The following is a 17,036-nucleotide window of genomic DNA, read 5'->3' as shown; positions in this document are numbered from 1 at the left end:
TTCACAGAAATACCTTTTTAGTGTTGCTGTTTGCCGTTTTGGTAACACTATTCCTCTGCAATTTCTATTGAATTCAATGGGGCTTACTCCCAGGTAAGTGGGGTTAGGATTGCAGCCTTAATTTTGTAAGTCGTCTTATCTTTCAGACCCAGAGCTTAACACCAACCTGCATTATAGGAACTGTGTTTTAATTTCTTTTTTGTGTGTCTTTGTTCTCCTTTGTTTAAAACAAAACCTTAAACAAGAATTGGGGGGGGGCGTTGTGACTATTGATCCAGTCCATTTGATGTTGGGCCTCAATCCAGTTCTGTGGAATACTTTGAAAATATATTTTAAAGCACTTTTGAGTATGTGGAATCAGAAGACTGCTGTCAGTGTGACTCCCTACTTCAATTGCTTTAGACAAGTATAGCCTATAATGTGGCAAAAACACACACAAGGAATTGCAGGCAGGAATAGGAAATAGGTGCCAATCACAAACTTTTAGAAGTCAGTATCACATCTTCAGTGATACTTTGCAAAGCTGTGAAGAAGGCATTTCAAGTCCCTAGATAGCAGCACAGAGTTCGCCTAGGGCCTTGGTTGGAAAGATTTTATTTGCATGTTGCACAAATCTCTGAATACGGAGCCAGTTGTGTAAATAAGTATAGCCGTGGTTGCATGTTGGAAACACTTCATTTAAAAAGCTGTGTGTTTTCTTTAACTTGGAACACACACACACAGCAGACATGACTGCAAGTGTATTTGTTTGATTCTCCATCAGGGGAGGGATTTATTCCTCTGGTAACAAATCTGTTGCAGTAAGAGAGAAGACTAAGCTGGGTGCACACAGCTCCTGCCCAAGGTTGCAGAGAGATAACTGGAAGACTGGCAAAACACTGGAGGATATGGGGGAGTGGATCTCCTTCCCTCCCAGTTCAAACTCACTAAAGCCATATTGTTGCTAAATAGCTTGAACGCTTGTGAAGTCCTTGAAATATGTCTACTGTTAATACACAACAGTATAGAGTGCAATGCCCTCAAAACCAAAGCACAACATTTTTAAAAAATGCCTTGTGGATACATACGCAAACTGCAAAAACAAAACAACCTCTAAATGCAAGTTCAATAATATTGTCAATGTTAAAGAGTTCCTAGGGCGTATGCAAATCCCACATATTTGACCTAGAACTAGGCTGTTTCCTTCCACCCATCAGCCTCTGGTACAATTGTCCTTAGAGTAGCCTTTGCCCACCTAATACCCTCTGAACGTTGGATGACTCCCATTGCAGTCTCACAACATCCTGAGGACACCAGGTTGGGGCGTGTTAAGACGTACCATTAAAGTCCAACATTTGCAATAAAAATGGTAGCCTACAAGTGATAAGTGAAGTTGTTTCTGCTTGGAGAGAAAATCTCTCATAATAACTCACAGAAGTAAGATAGAAGCTTGATTTTTCCATTCAACTGTAGGTTTTTTTCACTGGTGGCTCTGCAAACTCCCATCTTCTGATACTATATTGTTTTCTCTTGTTCCTTGAATTCCACATGTTCTTTTTCTGTGCTTAGCTCTGTGCCACCATTAGAAAACTGATTAACAGCCCATATGCAGGAGCTTATTGGAAGTCAGTGAAATTTTTAGCAACCCTTTGTGCAGGATTGCAAACCTCGGCTGCATCCCAGCATATAAATTAGTGGGTTGTGATTTGCAGTCCCTTTTCAGGCTTGATGCTTCCATGAGCTTGTTTCTCAGCCTTATCATGACTCCTGATCTTGGTTTGTGGTGGCTTGGATGCTTCATTCCTATTCATGTATACTCAACAGTCAGCTAGGACTTGTTTAACCTCCATGGGACTTAAGCAGGAGTTAAACAAGTATAATATGTGGTCATTACTGCTGTAAAAAAAATGGCATCTTCTGCCCTCACATCACATGACTCCAATCCCTGAAGCACTAAATACTCAGTATTCCAGGCACAGGTATATGATTTTTGACAAGCTGTGATGCCTGCTTATAAGTAATCGAAGGCTGCAACCCTACAGTATACACTTAATTGGGAGAAAGCACCATTTAACTTAATGGGCCTTCCATTTGAGAAGTGTGCAGAGCTGTGCTGTAATCCTCTTTAGAAAGAGCACATTAAAGCAATGCTCACGTTTCAAATGGACTTTGAAAAGTGGCCAAATTGTATTCTATTTCAGTGGAATTAAAACAGGATTTATAGAGTGGCGTGCAAGAGATCTTAAAATGTCTAATTTTTCATCTCTATTTCTGCCATCAATCTTCCACCATTGAAAGGGTCCTTGAATAGCTCCTAGGAGGTGAATTGGCAAACAGTGGAGGGAAGCCAAGAACTTATTCTGTTTCTATAATCAGCTGAACCAATCCAATCAATCTCTTGAGGGTGGGGGGGAGTGAATCTAAGAAGCTCCAAAATAATTAAAATACTTCAATCTTCTCCTGCTTTAGAACAGGAAGCTCCACTGTCTGTTTTTGACCTTGTGGGCTTGTCTGAAATACCTGATGGAGCAGAGAGGATATGAAAGGTTAAAAATCTTTCAGCACTGCTTAGAAATTTTAATATAAAGGCAGCTTCGGAACTGAATGTCTTTTTATGCTCCAACATGTGAAATGAGATAAGGGAATAAAATATCTGATTACCTGGGATTCAAAAACTCAGCCAGTAGAGCATGAGACTCTTAATCTCATGTGTTCAAACCCCACATTGGGCAAAAGATTCATGTATAGCAAGGGGTTGGACTAGATTACCCTCGTGGTCCCTTCCCTGACACAGGAAGCTGCTTTCTACCGGGTCTGATCAACAACCAAGCTCAGTTTTGTCTACCATGCTTCAGGTGGGCTCTCCTAGCCCTTTCTAAAGGTGCTGGGGATTGAGCCTGGGACCTTCTGTATGCAGGTTGGGATACTCTGCCACTCAGCTATTGATTTTCACTGTTATCTAGTACAGGCTGTAATTCTTTGCTTCCTGACTTGGGCAGTAAGTCCCATGAATAGCAATAAGTCCCAAGATCCGTATACACGCATAGGAGTGAGCTGGGTTTCCAAGCAATGGTGGTGTGGAGTAGGAATCATAGGAACCTTTGAGCCGAAGACAATGCTAGTCAGAGGCGGATTTAGGGGAGGCGCAGAGCCTCAGGGGTGTTGCAGGAGGCGCCACAGCTATGGTGTAGAATGGAAGGTGAGAGGCAGGGGTCTGCGCCACTGAGATTTGAGGCCCCAAGGTCTGCGCTGGTGCATACGGTACTTTCACCGGGGGCCGTAATTTGGGTCTAGGACTCAGTTTGGGGTGCAAAACAATAGCTTTCTGTTCATGCGGGTATTTTGTATGGGAAAGGAAAGACTACAGCAGGTCTAGAGAGCACCATCCTTGAGAGAAAAAGAGAAGATCACAACATTCAAGGTTACAGGTAGGTAGCCGTGTTGGTCTGGATCGAAGTAAAATAAAAAAATTCCTTCAGTAGCACCTTAAAGACCAACTAAGTTTTTATTTTGGTATGAGCATTCGTGTGCATGCACACTTCTTCAGAGGTGCATGCACACGAAAGCTCATACCAAAATAAAAACTTAGTTGGTCTTTAAGGTGCTACTGAAGGAATTTTTTTATTTAACATTCAAGGTGATTTCTTTTATGACTTATTACATACCCCAAACCTCTCCTCCTCAATAAAGCATTCAACCAACAACACCCCCACACGCATAGAGCGCAACCTTTACTCCTGGTCCCTTCACCTCGCATTTTACTTTTAGCAGTTTAGAGGAGGAAGGTGCCTCCATAGGGCCTCCCTTGCAGTGACTCTGTGTTCTCTCGATGCTTTTAAATTGTGACCAAGTCCACAGCCAGCGCGCGGCCATCCCTCCGGCCCACGTCCCTGCTGTAATTTTCCTTTCTTTCCGATGGCGACGCAAAGACGCCACAATTTCCCAGGGAAGACCCTTTAATTTTAGGGGCGGCGTGGAATGGACTTCCCTCTGCAGCACAAACGCGCGCCGCCTCTCTTTTGTCAATGGGCCGCGGTTCGAATCTTCCCACTCCGGCATTCTCATTCATTCCTCCGCCCGGCCTCCCTCGGGCGCGCGCTCCTCGCCGGCCCAATCCGGGACTCGAAGGCTCCGCCCCTCCCCGCTGGCGTGCGGGAGGCCCGATGACGTCATGGAACGGAGGTTTCCCCCTCCCTCCTCCTCCTCCTGGCGGTGTCCAGGCGCTGCTGCAGAGCTGGGGACATTCGCCTCTGAGCTGCCGTCGGGACTGGAGCCGCGCGTCTCTTTCTTTCTGTCTCGCTTCTGGGAAGCGGCCGCACGGGCAGCGCGCCATGAAGATGATGAGCTCCCCCTGGGCCCGCTTCTACTCCAACAGCTGCTGCATGTGCTGCCATGTCCGCACCGGGACCATCATCCTCGGCATCTGGTACCTGGTAAGGAAGGGAAGGCGAGCGGGGCGCAGGCATCCAAGGGGTCCGCGGTTAGGCTCCGGATTTGGGGCCGCAGCGGGTGCAGCAGAGCGCGGCGCGTCGAGGCTGCGGGAGGGGCCTGACCCTGCGCAACTCGCACACCCGGGTAGCAGGTGGGTGAAGAAGCGCTTGCTTCCCGCTGAGAACTGGGCCCTGCGGAGCTGCTGCGTTTGCTGGCTTGCCTGCCCTCAGGTTCTCCCAGCAGCTGTGAGGAAGACTATGCTGTCCGCTTCTGGTCTCAACTTGCTCGCCCACCTGCGCCTCCTGCCTCTGGGCACCGCGCTGGGGGAGGTGGGGTCGAGGCAGCCTGGTCCTCCCTGCTGCACATCTTCCCGGCCGGGGGGGGGGGGCTGTGTGCTTTACACGCACACAGACACTCCGATCCCGGAGACGCAGTGTTGCCAGTTTGGCTTCTGCAGGAGTATATGAAACTCTCCATTTTAATATAGAAATCCTTGCTTGCTGGCAGCGCCCATTACACCTGCCATCCTGCCAGAGAAAGGGCAGGGAGTGGGCAGAAGGAGCCGTCTTGTCTTCTTCACCTCTGCCCTTCCTCTGGGGGGACAAGGATGGAGAACATGTGACCCTCTAAATGTTGTTGGAGTCAGATTCCCATCAGCCCCAGATGGCCACTGCTCAGGCACGATGGGAGTTGGAGTCCAGCTTCCTTGTCCCTGCCCTGCCAGGTGTGGACAGGTGAGCCAGTGGAGGGAGAAGTTACTTTTTCTCGCAGCAATCGCTTTCCTGTTTGCTATGTGCCATCCACAGGGAGAGGGAGAGGCGGGAGTGCAATAAGACAGTGACTGCTCCTCCACACCCTTGCACGCCTGGTCACAGCAGATGGGATTAGATGAGTACCTGCTGCAACCTTACTACCAGATTGACACCTCCCTCTATACCTGCTTGCCCTCCCTGGCTCAGTCTCTTTGTAGGCCCAGTCTGAACTTCTGCTTTACTGGGAGAGCAGGCTGGTGGAACCTTCCAGAGAGAACATGCCTTCAAGGAGCAGCTAATGTCTTTACTTTTTCTTGCACACTTGAGCAACCTAGCTGGGCTCTGTTCTTCTCACTGTGCCACTGAAGAAGGAAGAGGAGGCAGGCAGCCAGCAGCTGTTGCTGCCACTTGCTCACCTGTGACCTCTCCCAATCTTGCCACTGTACCTCCCAGATGGAGCATGCAGTTGGGAGGTAGTGGTGGCCGTTTTTTGGGAGCCGGCACACATTTGCCTGCTTGCCCCAAAGAATTATGGGAGCTATTGTACTCCTTAAAGGTAAAGGTAAAGGGACCCCTGACCATTAGGTCCAGTTGTGACTGACTCTGAGGTTGCGGCGCTCATCTCGCATTATTGGCCGAGGGAGCCGGCGTATAGCTTTCAGGTCATGTGGCCAGCATGACAAAGCTGCTTCTGGCAAACCAGAGCAGCACATGGAAACGCCGTTTACCTTCCCGCTATAGTGGTTCCTATTTATCTACTTGCATTTTGATGTGCTTTCAAACTGCTGAGCTACAAATCCCAGGACCCTTAAAAAACCACTGTTCCCATAATTCTTTGGGGGAAGTCATGTGCCTTAAATGTGTGGTGTGGTTGTGACCTAAGTTAGAGAAGTCCTCTTCCTTTTTTCCCATCTATGGTTGCTTTTCATGGGGTTGGTGGTGTTGCTACTGAAGTCTGGCTTACTGGTGTCAGAGTAAAATAAAAAAATTCCTTCAGTAGCACCTTAAAGACCAACTAAGTTTTTATTTTGGTATGAGCTTTCGTGTGCATGCACACTTCTTCAGATACCAGAGTGTTTCATCTCCAAATAAATTTACAGAAAAATGGTATCTTTAAAATATAACACAACATGGCGGAACGCATTCCAGCCAGCACTCGTAATCTCAACAGGAGCATTAAGTTGATGAAAGAGAACAATTTGTGCACTTTGGAAATAATAATATTGAACAAAATTCATTAGCCTTTGAGGTACTGCGTCTAGTTTAACAGCAAGGACTATGGTGGAGAAGTTGAACCTACCTTTTGTAGCACCTAGTTCCAAGTTTAAGCTGTGACGTAGTTGGTCAAGTCTCTCCCTGTCTCCATTTTCTATCGGCCAAAAGGCAGTTTTAATGACACACGTTCCTCGTTTGCTTTGAAAATTGTTGGGTAAAGATTGTAAAACACTTTGTACTGTGAAGTGCTACATAAATAATAAATTGTAGTAACTGATAGGAGGTGTAGTCCAGCAGTATTTTGGGGTGTCACAGGTTTTCCACACCTGCTATATTCATGACATTATTTCTGTGACTGCAAATTGTTTTAATGTTGTACCCCACACTGGGACCTTATGGTGAAGCATGGGTACACAATAATAAAAATAATAGCAACATACATGTCCGTTTGGAAGCATGCTCTGTTGACGTCAATGGGTCTCACTCCTTGATAAATGTGTATTGGATTCAGACTGCCTTTTGGTTTTGTTGCGTGGTGCTTTCTTTTAAAGCTGTTGCAAAGCACTTTGGATATTTTAATTGAAAAGTGGTGCATAAATATTTTCAGTGCATAAAAGAATAACACATATACCCTTTGAATGTGCGTCTGAGTGTACATCAAAACCCTAAAATGTATTTTATATAATTAATTTTTATTTCTATTCTTTGTATATTGTATTGTTGTTTTATTGCTATGGCTGATGGCTGACACAAATAAAGATTCATTCATTCATTCATTCATTCTGGGTGTACATTCGAGAACTTAGTTGTAGTTGTGTGCCTAGATCAGGAGTGGGGATCCTGTGGTCCCACAGATGATGTTGGATCACAACTTGCCTCAACCCCAGCCAAGGTGGCCAATGGGAAGGAGTGATGTAGGAGCTGTATGCCAGCAGCATCTTGGAGCCACAGGTTCCCCACCTCTGGTCACCATGGTATGCTGTATAAAAGTCCGAGGGGAAATGAGTGAAAATTAAAGATTCTCAGCTCTTACCTTTCCATCATTTTTTAAATAGTATTCCTATATACCGGGCATGTCGAACCACTCAACAACTTTGGTGAAGGCTTCCCCCCAAAAGCTCCATCCAATGGGTAGATCACTGCCAGTTTTTTTATAGTGGGAGTAGATTGCAGTCTCTTGGGAGTTGGACATGCCTGCTATATACCAAGATGTTCTAGACTGGGGGGGGGGAAGGATTGGTGCGTAATAAGCAGTTACACTTGCTTTCCATTTCTCAGGTCTTAGCGCACAAAAATGGTGGCATGTACTTCATTATAATTCCCTCCCCCAACCAAACTTCCTTCCCTACACCACTATATTATTATTATTATTATTATTATTATTATTATTATTATTATTATATTTCTTACCTTTCCTCCAAAGATCTCAAGTAGCATTCATGCTTTTCCTTCTCCCCATATAAGCCTCACAACAACCCTATGAGGTTGGGCTAAGCTGAGAGACATTGCCTGGCCCAAAGTCACCCAGTGAGCTTCATGGCTGGGCGGGGATTCGAACCCTGCTTTCCCAGGTCCTAATCTGACACAGTCTAAATACTACAGCATGCTGGCCATGTGGTTTGGAAAGTGCCAAGCAACAAGCAAGTCATATGGGTGGCAGGTTCCATCACCCTGCCTTATTTTTGGCAACTGCACAGTAGCTTATACTGCAAAATACTCAGAGGTTAGCCCTGTTGGCTTCAACGATCCTGAGGCTGCAATGCTATGGACACTTACTTGGAGCAAAGAAGCAAAGGTCTGCCCTGCCTGTTGGCTATCTTCTCTCTCTCTCTCTCTCTCTCTCTCTCTCTCTCTCTCTCTCTCTCTCTCTCTCCCCACACTCATGCTGCCTTCCATTATCCTGGCTCATTGCCTCCTACGTTGGCTCTCTGCCCTTTCTCACTGTAGTTCATGCTACTTTTGTGGAGGGATGCTGACTTCAGCAGCTAATGCTGCTTTTCAGAAGAGGAGTTTATTTCTGGAGAGCTAACACCCTAAAGCGATGTATTATTAGCAACGTAATTCTTTATAAGATAACAGTAATTCCCTGCGGCTGCCACTGTTTGTAAGCCCACAGGCAGTTTCCTTTACAGATGGGCCACAAAGTCTTCCGAAGTGCAGTACAAAATGGAGTATATGAACTGTAAAGAAAATGCAGAGCTGAATCCGAGGTGCTTAAAAAGAAAGAAAGAAAGAAAAAAGAACTGCTTATTTTTTAAATGTTTGAAAGTTTGTGTTTTGAACACCACAGCATGTTTGCATTTGTCTTTAGCAGGCCGCTGTGAACATGGATTAACTGCATGGCAATATAAATTAAGATGACGGTTGTTTCCCCAAAACTATTTGAAAGGGAGGGATCCAGCCTGGATAGCACAGTTGGTTAGAGCAGTGTTTCTCAACCAGTGTGCCTCCAGATATTTTGGGACTACGACTCCCATCATTCCTGACCACTGGTCTTGCTAGCTAGGGATGATGGGAGTTGTAGTCCCAAAACATCTGGAGGCACACTGGTTGAGAAACACTGGGTTAGAGCATGGTGCTGATAACGCCAAGGTTGCAGGTTTGATCCCCGTATGGGGCAGCTGCATATTCCTGCCTTGCAGGGGGTTGGACTAGATTGCAGGGGTCAGCAAACTTTTTCAGCAGGGGGTCTGTCCATTGTCTCTCAGACCTTGTGGGGAGGCCGGACTATATTTTTTTTTGGGGGGGGGGATATGAATGAATTCCTATGCCCCACAAATAACCCAGAGATGCATTTTAAATACAATGGTACCTCAGTTTAAGTACACAATTGGTTCCGGAAGTCTGTACTTAACCTGAAGCATACTTAACCTGAAGCGAACTTTCCCATTGAAAGTAATGGAAAGTGGATTAATCCGTTCCAGACATCCGCAAAGTACTTAAACTGAAGCGTACTTAACCTGAAACGAACTTTCCCATTGAAAGTAATGGAAAGTGAATTAATCTGTTCCAGACAGGTCCACGGAGAACTCAACCTGAAGCGTACTTAACCAGAGTATGAGTGTAATTGGTTCTGGAAGTCCGTACTTAACCTGAAGCGTACTTAACCTGAAGTGAACTTTCCCATTGAAATTAATGGAAAGTGGATTAATCTGTTCCAGACAGTTCCGCGGAGTACTTAAACTGAAAGTACTCAAACCGAAGCGTACTTAAACCGAGGTATGACTGTAAAAGGACACATTCTACTCATGTAAAAACGCTGATTCCTGGACTGTCTGCGGGCTGAATTTAGAAGGCGATTGGGCCGGATCCAGCCCCCGGGCCTTAGTTTGCCTACCCATGGACTAGAGGATCTTCAAGGTCCCTTCCAACTCTACGACTGTCCACTGTCCTTTTCCATCCCAGACCAGTTGAGAAATAGTCATAGCTCATTAGCAGAGTAAATGCTTTGCATACAGACGGTCCCAGGTACAAAGCCTGGTACAGTGGTACCTTGGTTTAAGTCCATACTTAACCTGAAGCGTACTTTCCCATTGAAAGTAATGGAAAGTGGGTTAATCCGTTCCAGACGGTCCACAGAGTACTAAAACTGAATGTACTCAAACCGAGGCGTACTTAAACCGAGGTATGACTGTATTCTCATTTTTTAAAAGGAATGGTAAAAAGCAGTAGAAATAACTCTCTTATCCTGCCTTTTGTTTGAGTTGCACCCCAAAGCCAACTTTCTGAAAGGCTGGGGAGGGAGGAGGAGGAGGAGTAAGGGAAGTTTGCCTGTTAATAATGTAAGGAGCATAGTTAAGTGCCATTTGATCTGCATCTTAATGTCATTTCATCAGATGATCATTGCAAGGCAGATGCCTAATCTTCTTTCAAAGCCATCTAAGCCAGCAGCCATGCAATTAATGGAGGAAGAAAGGTCTGTGAACAAGTGAACGTCCCATGTTCACGGACCCTTCGCGTTGTGTTGCTGGGTAGGGAGGGAATAATCCCCATGGGATTCAGTGGGACATTATTGGCAGTAGAAATAGATCGGATTGGAGATATGCAGGACGGAAGGGAAATCACTTTGGACATGCTCAGCAGCACTCCTCTAACTTCACATAATGAAAGGGCCGAGTCAATATTCTTGGGGTGCAATGTGAAATATACGTAGCACCTCATTAGGTAGGTCTTATGTCTGGAGAAATCTGCTACATCCTCCTACGCTTCATTTGTTTATTTAGAAAATGTTTTACCCACTTCTCATTTTAAATAGCAGGGAGCAATACCAGTAAAATCATACTGTAAATAGCCAGTAAACCAGGCAAGAGCACACACACAGCGAAATAGCTTTAAAAAAAAAAGTTCAGCAGGGACACATTCTGGGTTAATAAAAGCCTGGGTGAATGGCACCAAAAACTTGGCACCAAAAGCTTATTCATAGTGGATTCTTCAGTAGTGGCATCTGTATCCACCATAAGACTTTGAATGAATACATACTTACTGCATTAACATCAAACCAGATTTAATTACTTTCTCCTGAAGTTTTAGCTTCTGCTTAAATCCTGAAAATGTCTACCAAGAAATACACTTTTAAAAAAAGAAAAAAGTCTGAGGTTCATTTGAGAGCAATATGCCACATGGGAATTGGAAATTCAGCAGCAATTTACTTAATTCTGGAAGTCAATGGGGAGGAAACAATAGTTGGAACAGACCCAGTTTCTGTTAGGATTTGGCATACCTTGTTGGCATTTAGAATAATCTACTTCCCAGAAGCCAGTGACGACATTTTTCTGGGATTCGCAGTTAAAGCCGACTATTGTCTTTGCTGCCTTGTAATATGGACGAAGATCAAGCAGGCGTTGGGGCCAGGACTGCTCAGGACTTTGCATTTCACCAGTGACATCATAGAAGATTGCAGTTGGATTTACTCATTGAACTTTTTTTTGTTAAGCCTTAGTAAGCAACTGTAGATTTTGAAGATGAAATTGACTTTAAGACATTCCAACTAAATAATAGGAAATTAGATATACACTACTAGATTAAATTAACAATAACATTTTCAAAATCCTATAGAACCATTGAAGTCCCATTCACTTTAAAGTGAATGGACAATTGATTTAGCATTTTCTATTAATATACGAAAGCTAAACAAAATCGTTGGCAGGCACATGTGATAGTGTATAGAATATTTATAGGGTTGGGAGAGAGCCCCTCCTTCCCCCTCCTGTCTGTCTCATTTTGTTAATGCATCTCTGTTGTAGTTGTAAAGACTTGATTTTATGTTGTAAAAGGTTTTCTGAAGCTTTTTCTAGAATGGCACAAGTTTACAACCTTGCAAATGTAGGTGGAAAGTCTGGCTTGAGAGCAACTGGCCTCAAGACCCCTTTCTAAAAAGCTTTTACAAATATTTATGAATGAACATTAGAGATGTAAAATAGGGAGGTGATGGTCACATTTGTATGTGAAATAGGGAGATTAGGGTTAGAATTATACTGCACTTTTAGCATGATTCATGTCAAGAACAGGGATGTCTTAAGTATATCCGGCGCCATGGTGCAAAGATCCCTCTGGCGCGACCCCCCTCCCCGTCTCCCAGAGTTGCCAACCTTTTTACGGCGCTTCTGGCAGCTTTGCAGGCCTGGAGGAGGCGGGCAGCGGCTGGAGGGCGGCTCTTCCGGCGGGGAAGAGGCAGAGGCTCCGGGCGTGGTGCTGCTTCAGCGAGGCGGCCGAGGGCAGCGAGCTGATGCCGGGAGGCACTGTGCCCAGCCTCCGCCTCTTTCCTGGCGCCCTCCAGAACTAATAGTACACAGCAGTTGTTGAGAAATGTTTGTTTTAGAATCTGAAAAAGTGGGAGTGGTGGTAGGGAGGTAATAAATTGGAGGGCTAAGGATATATCATCAGGGGGACTGAATACCAAGCCACATTGTTCTAGTATTTCAGAGTTCTCTGGTGAGACTCTTGTCACTAAAGCAAGAAACCCCAATAGATCTTTTAGTTCTAAAATTAGGCTAGGGTTAAGGTTCAAGACGTCCGTCAAACAATGGACAACACTGACCTGAACGAACCAATGGTCTGATTTGATATAAGGCAGCCGCCTTATATCAAATCAGACCATTGGTTCGTTCAGGTCAGTGTTGTCCATTGTTTGACAGACGTCTTCCATGTCCAGCCTGTAGGTGCCAGGATTGAACCTTGACCCTTCTATACGTAAGGCATGTGTTTATCACTGAGTAATGGCCCATCCCTTCTGCTACAAAGTTATGCTCAAAATATGGATAGCTGTGAAATTGCGAATGATGTCCTATATAAATTCTCCTGGATAGGAGAAGAGACTGCTAATGCAATGAATTTAAAATAAGGCTGTAGAGTAAACAGATGAGATAGTCAGTCTGCCTGACTATGGTCACTCAGCTAGAAAAGCTTATGCCTTCTCTTTATTTTATGAATCACATTTAGGTCCCACCATTGTTCTGCAGAGTTCACAGTGGTATAAAGTTTCCTAGGCAGTCGCCCATCCAGACGCTGTACAGCCCCAGGCCTGCTTAGCTTAAATGAGGTTGCTGCATCATGTGCCTTTAGGCTAGGTTTGCCAGTACCTTCCCTGGGCTTCAAGTAGATGCCATAGTTCACCCTCACTGTGGAATTCTTGTGCCCATCTTGGTCCTGCCTTTCTGCCTTTGTCACCAACAAGCATTGATTACTATCACTGCCTGGCCAGCAACAGTACCTGCAGTTTGTAGACCTGTGTTCCCGGCAATTGTATAGCAACAAATGCTATCGTCTTTCCGAGAGAAATCGGATAGTGTCTGCTTTGTCCTCTGTCTGCGTGTACAGCATGCCGGACTGTCCCAGGCAAATTTTTCCATTAAGTGGAATTTCTAGAGGTGGTTTTATTCCACAAAAGAACCTAGCCCCCCCCCCTCCTTTTAAAAATCATGGGTAAAGGGTTCGGTGCTTCTCTGACTGGGGTGAATGTTGTGGCATGAAGGCACATTCTGAAATATTAGTGTGCAGGCACTTTTTAAAAAATGGATTGCTTCCTTTGGGCCTCACGGTTCTCCAGCTTTGGCCAACCTCCAAATGTTGTATTGCTACTCCCAGACCATTTGGAAACATCACAAACTGTGTCAGATCATTGGTCCAGCTAACTCAGTAGTCTCTACTGTGGCTCTTCGGGGTTTCAGATGGGGGGGCCTCTCTCAGCCCCACCTGGAGATGCCAGAGATTGAAACTGGGACCTTCTGTATGCAAAGCAGAAGCTTTGCCGCTGGGCTATAGCCTTCCCTATACTGGCTGGGGCTGGTGAGAGGTGTACCGTAGTCCGAACCTTCTGCAAAGCACTAGGGAAAAGGCTGTTCTGGAGCAAAATGGGCAGCCAGCAGTCCACAGGCCACATGGAGCCCTTGGCTCAATCTCACAAGGGTGGAAGTCTCCGTCAAGGAGAACCAGTGTGGTGTAGTGGTTGGACTGAGACCTGGGAGACCGTTCTCATTCAGCCATGAAGCTCACCGGGTGACCTTGGGCCGGTCCCTGCCTCTCTCAGCCTAACTAACTTTGTTGTGGGGATGAAATGAAGAGGGGGACAGCCATATGTGCCATCTTGAGCTCCTTTGAATAAAAGGTGGGACAGAAATACAAAAAAATGGATAAAACAATAATAAATTGTGGATGTTTATTCAAAACCTGCCAAGGAGTCCAGATCCTTTTGTTGTCTTTTTAAATAGTTTGTAGAAAGTTCCCATTCTTCTTTGAAGTCACGGTTGTCCTTCTCACGTAGTTTATATGTCAACTTTGCCAACTCTGCATAGCTCATCAGTTTTTCTTGCCATTGTTCTTTCGTTGGGATTTCCTCATTCTTCCATCTTTGCACTAACAAGACTCTTGCCGCTGTTGTAGCATACATGAATAAGTTCTTTGCTTTCCTTGGCAGGTCTTGTCCTAGAATCCCTAAAAAAATGCTTCTGGTTTTTTCCTCAAATGTCGTTTTGAACATCTTTTTCAATTCATTATATATCATCTCCCAAAATTTTGTGACTTCTCTACATTCCCACCACATGTGGTAAAAAGTACCTTCTTTTTCTTTACATTTCCAACATTTATTTAACCCAGTTTTGTACATTTTTGCCATCTTTACTGGTCTAATATACCCCTGTCTGCTTTTAGAAACAACTCTGTGCTACTGCTCCCCCCCCCATCAGGTCACTCTTCCAATGTTTTAGGGAGCACTCCTCTCCTCTCTGCTTTTCTTAGACAAATTGGTGCCAAGTCTATTGCCAGCGACTTCATTCCCAATAGGAAGTTGTAGCTAGCATTGTGTGTTTAGACGTTTAAACCTCACCCTATAAATAAATTCAGACAAGACTCAAATTTTGGTTTGTTTTTTGGCAGAATTTAGGCCACAACTTTATTGATTACGTCAGGTGAGTGGTTGCATAGGCTCTGGTTCGACTAGCTCCCTGCACCGTTGCAGGTAGCGCTGACCCAGGGAACCAGCCTAGGTCAGCCTAGGGTGAACACCCGGAATGGTGGAAAGCCGGGAACATGCTATGTCCACCACCCAGATGTCCCCCTGGACTCAGGCACGGGCACAACCCCTCACAGGGTTGACCAAACCATTGAGTCCCTGGATTCCTTTAACGGAATACCCCTTTGCATAGGGATGGCGAGAGCGTTCCCCCATCCCTATCACCTGAACCAGAGCCTGCCCACAACCTTACAAGTTGTGACGATTTGCCACTTGGCAGGCGAAACCCGAGTGGCACCAGCCAATCAGCCAAGTGGGGAAAATTCCTGAAGTGCCCCTGTCCCAACAACAGACGACACACGACAGCATAGCAAAGTCAAGCGTGCAAGCCCTAAAAGTAGGGAGAGGTGGGCGGATGTTCCTATGCATGCACCGAAAGAGGAAGTTCTGAGTGACGTGCATGGGCATATATAGATCCCTTGATCAGTCTGGCTCATAGCTGCCAAGTTTTCCCTTTTCTCGCGAGGAAGCCTATTCAGCATAAGGGAAAATCCCTTTAAAAAAGGGATAACTTGGCAGCTATGGTCTGGCTAGCGTCCCATTCGTCGGATTCAACCCAGCATCAAGGGACCTACCAATCGGGTGTTGTGGCTATCCAATTGCACCCACCCACAACACAAGGGTTTGGTTGCCAGGTGGCACTGCAACACCCTCTTTGAGGGAGGACACAATTTATAAATTGCTCCTCCTATTCTCTTTCTGTATTGAACACTTATTAAATTTGGGAGATTCTGCTCTTTGTACTTCAGGCATGAGGTGAAGGCAGGAAGGAACAAATAGTTCCAGTGCCTTGTGCTTCCTGTTCTTTTGCACTCTTCTTGTGTCCAAGATACAGTTTTCTCACCTTCCTCTCTCACGATGATGCACAAGCTATCTCTAAATTGGGGCAGCAGCTGAACCTTCTGGACCAGGAGATAGAATATTGGTTTATTTCAGATGTGAAGGGAGAAAAAGAATAGGCAAATGTTTGTTATTCCTCTGCATCTGAAATAGAAAATTACATTTCCAGATCCCTCTGTATGTTTGTATAATGCCTGAGGTTGCATTTGTAAAGGCTTAACATTGATACACTTATCAATGATGCACTGATTAATTGAAATGGCAAAATACACTTATAGCAATGTGAGTTGTGAATGGTGTACATACCTGGCGTGTGGAGATGGTGGTTCAGTGCTTTCCCCATCATCATATATTGATATATATTGCAGAGAATCCTGGCAGTTTCAAAACATGTGTACACCGTTTTCAAATGATAGCACCACAGTTGTATTTTGTTTTACAATTTGGGTAATTTTGTACCTGAATTCACAAATTAATATGACAACCATCCTTTCACAATGCTGGAACGTAGTGCTGTTTATAACTGGTTGTTTTTGTTTTGCATATCAGGGAACTCTTTGTGGTTATGTTAACAATAATTACATATTTACTTTGGCAATTGTGTTGAATAACAGCCCACCCTGCCAAGAAAGGCTTGCAGTTCCAAAGGATAAGATGTGAAATGTTTGCATAGGCTCCAAAATGAACCTGAAGTTACAACCATGGCTGGGGTTTTTATTTCAAGCTGGAAGTAAATTCTATGGAAAGCAACGAGGCTGGTATCCATGTAAATGTGTGTAGGTGGGGATACTTGCAAAAGCACCACAATTTGATTTATCCAACAGCAGTCCTGTCGTTCCACTCATGTCAATCAATGGAGGTACTTGGACTACATACAGGCATGTCCAGCAGGTAGATCGTGATCTACCAGTAGATCACTGGATGTCTGTGGTAGATCACCGGTAGATCAGTGGCTCCCCCCAAAGAAGCTAAAAAAACTTTTGGCTCCCCTAAAAAAAGCTCAACATCTTTGCCCTGCACCCCTAAAATGACCTGAACCACCAAAAACAGGGCTTTCCTTCCTAAAAAAAATGTTCAATGTTGCTTCCCTCTTCCCTGAAGAAGCTCAAAAACATTTACATGAACCCCCCCAACATGCACATTCCTCCTTCCTCCTTCCGGAAAAAAGCGCAACAACTTTGACCTGAACCCCCCAAAAAGGGGATAGATCACTCCCAGTTTTTAACTCTGTGAGTAGATCGCAGTCTCTTGGAAGTTGGCCACCCCTGACTACAATATACAATTCAGAAAGTAGGAATAGGTTTATCCTCCAG

The 17,036-nt window shown here is 45.0% G+C and overlaps 1 protein-coding gene across 2 annotated transcripts in view; it reads left to right on the top strand.

Moving 5' to 3' along the window:
• Positions 1 to 4,239: 4,239 nt before the first annotated feature.
• The window catches only part of LAPTM4B (lysosomal protein transmembrane 4 beta), a 51,057-nt gene continuing 38,260 nt past the window's right edge, over positions 4,240 to 17,036 (top strand). For both annotated transcript variants that reach the window (XM_035126284.2, XM_035126285.2), the window contains exon 1: positions 4,240 to 4,412. In XM_035126284.2, coding sequence (XP_034982175.1) covers positions 4,311 to 4,412 — 102 coding nt within the window. In that variant the 5' untranslated portion in view covers positions 4,240 to 4,310. The remainder of the gene's footprint in view (positions 4,413 to 17,036) is intronic.

The sequence above is a fragment of the Zootoca vivipara genome, chromosome 8 (assembly GCF_963506605.1).
Source record: "Zootoca vivipara chromosome 8, rZooViv1.1, whole genome shotgun sequence".
Taxonomy (NCBI): domain Eukaryota; kingdom Metazoa; phylum Chordata; class Lepidosauria; order Squamata; family Lacertidae; genus Zootoca; species Zootoca vivipara.
The sequence above is the reverse complement of the archived record's forward strand: the minus strand, read 5'-3'. Positions and strand labels throughout refer to the sequence as shown.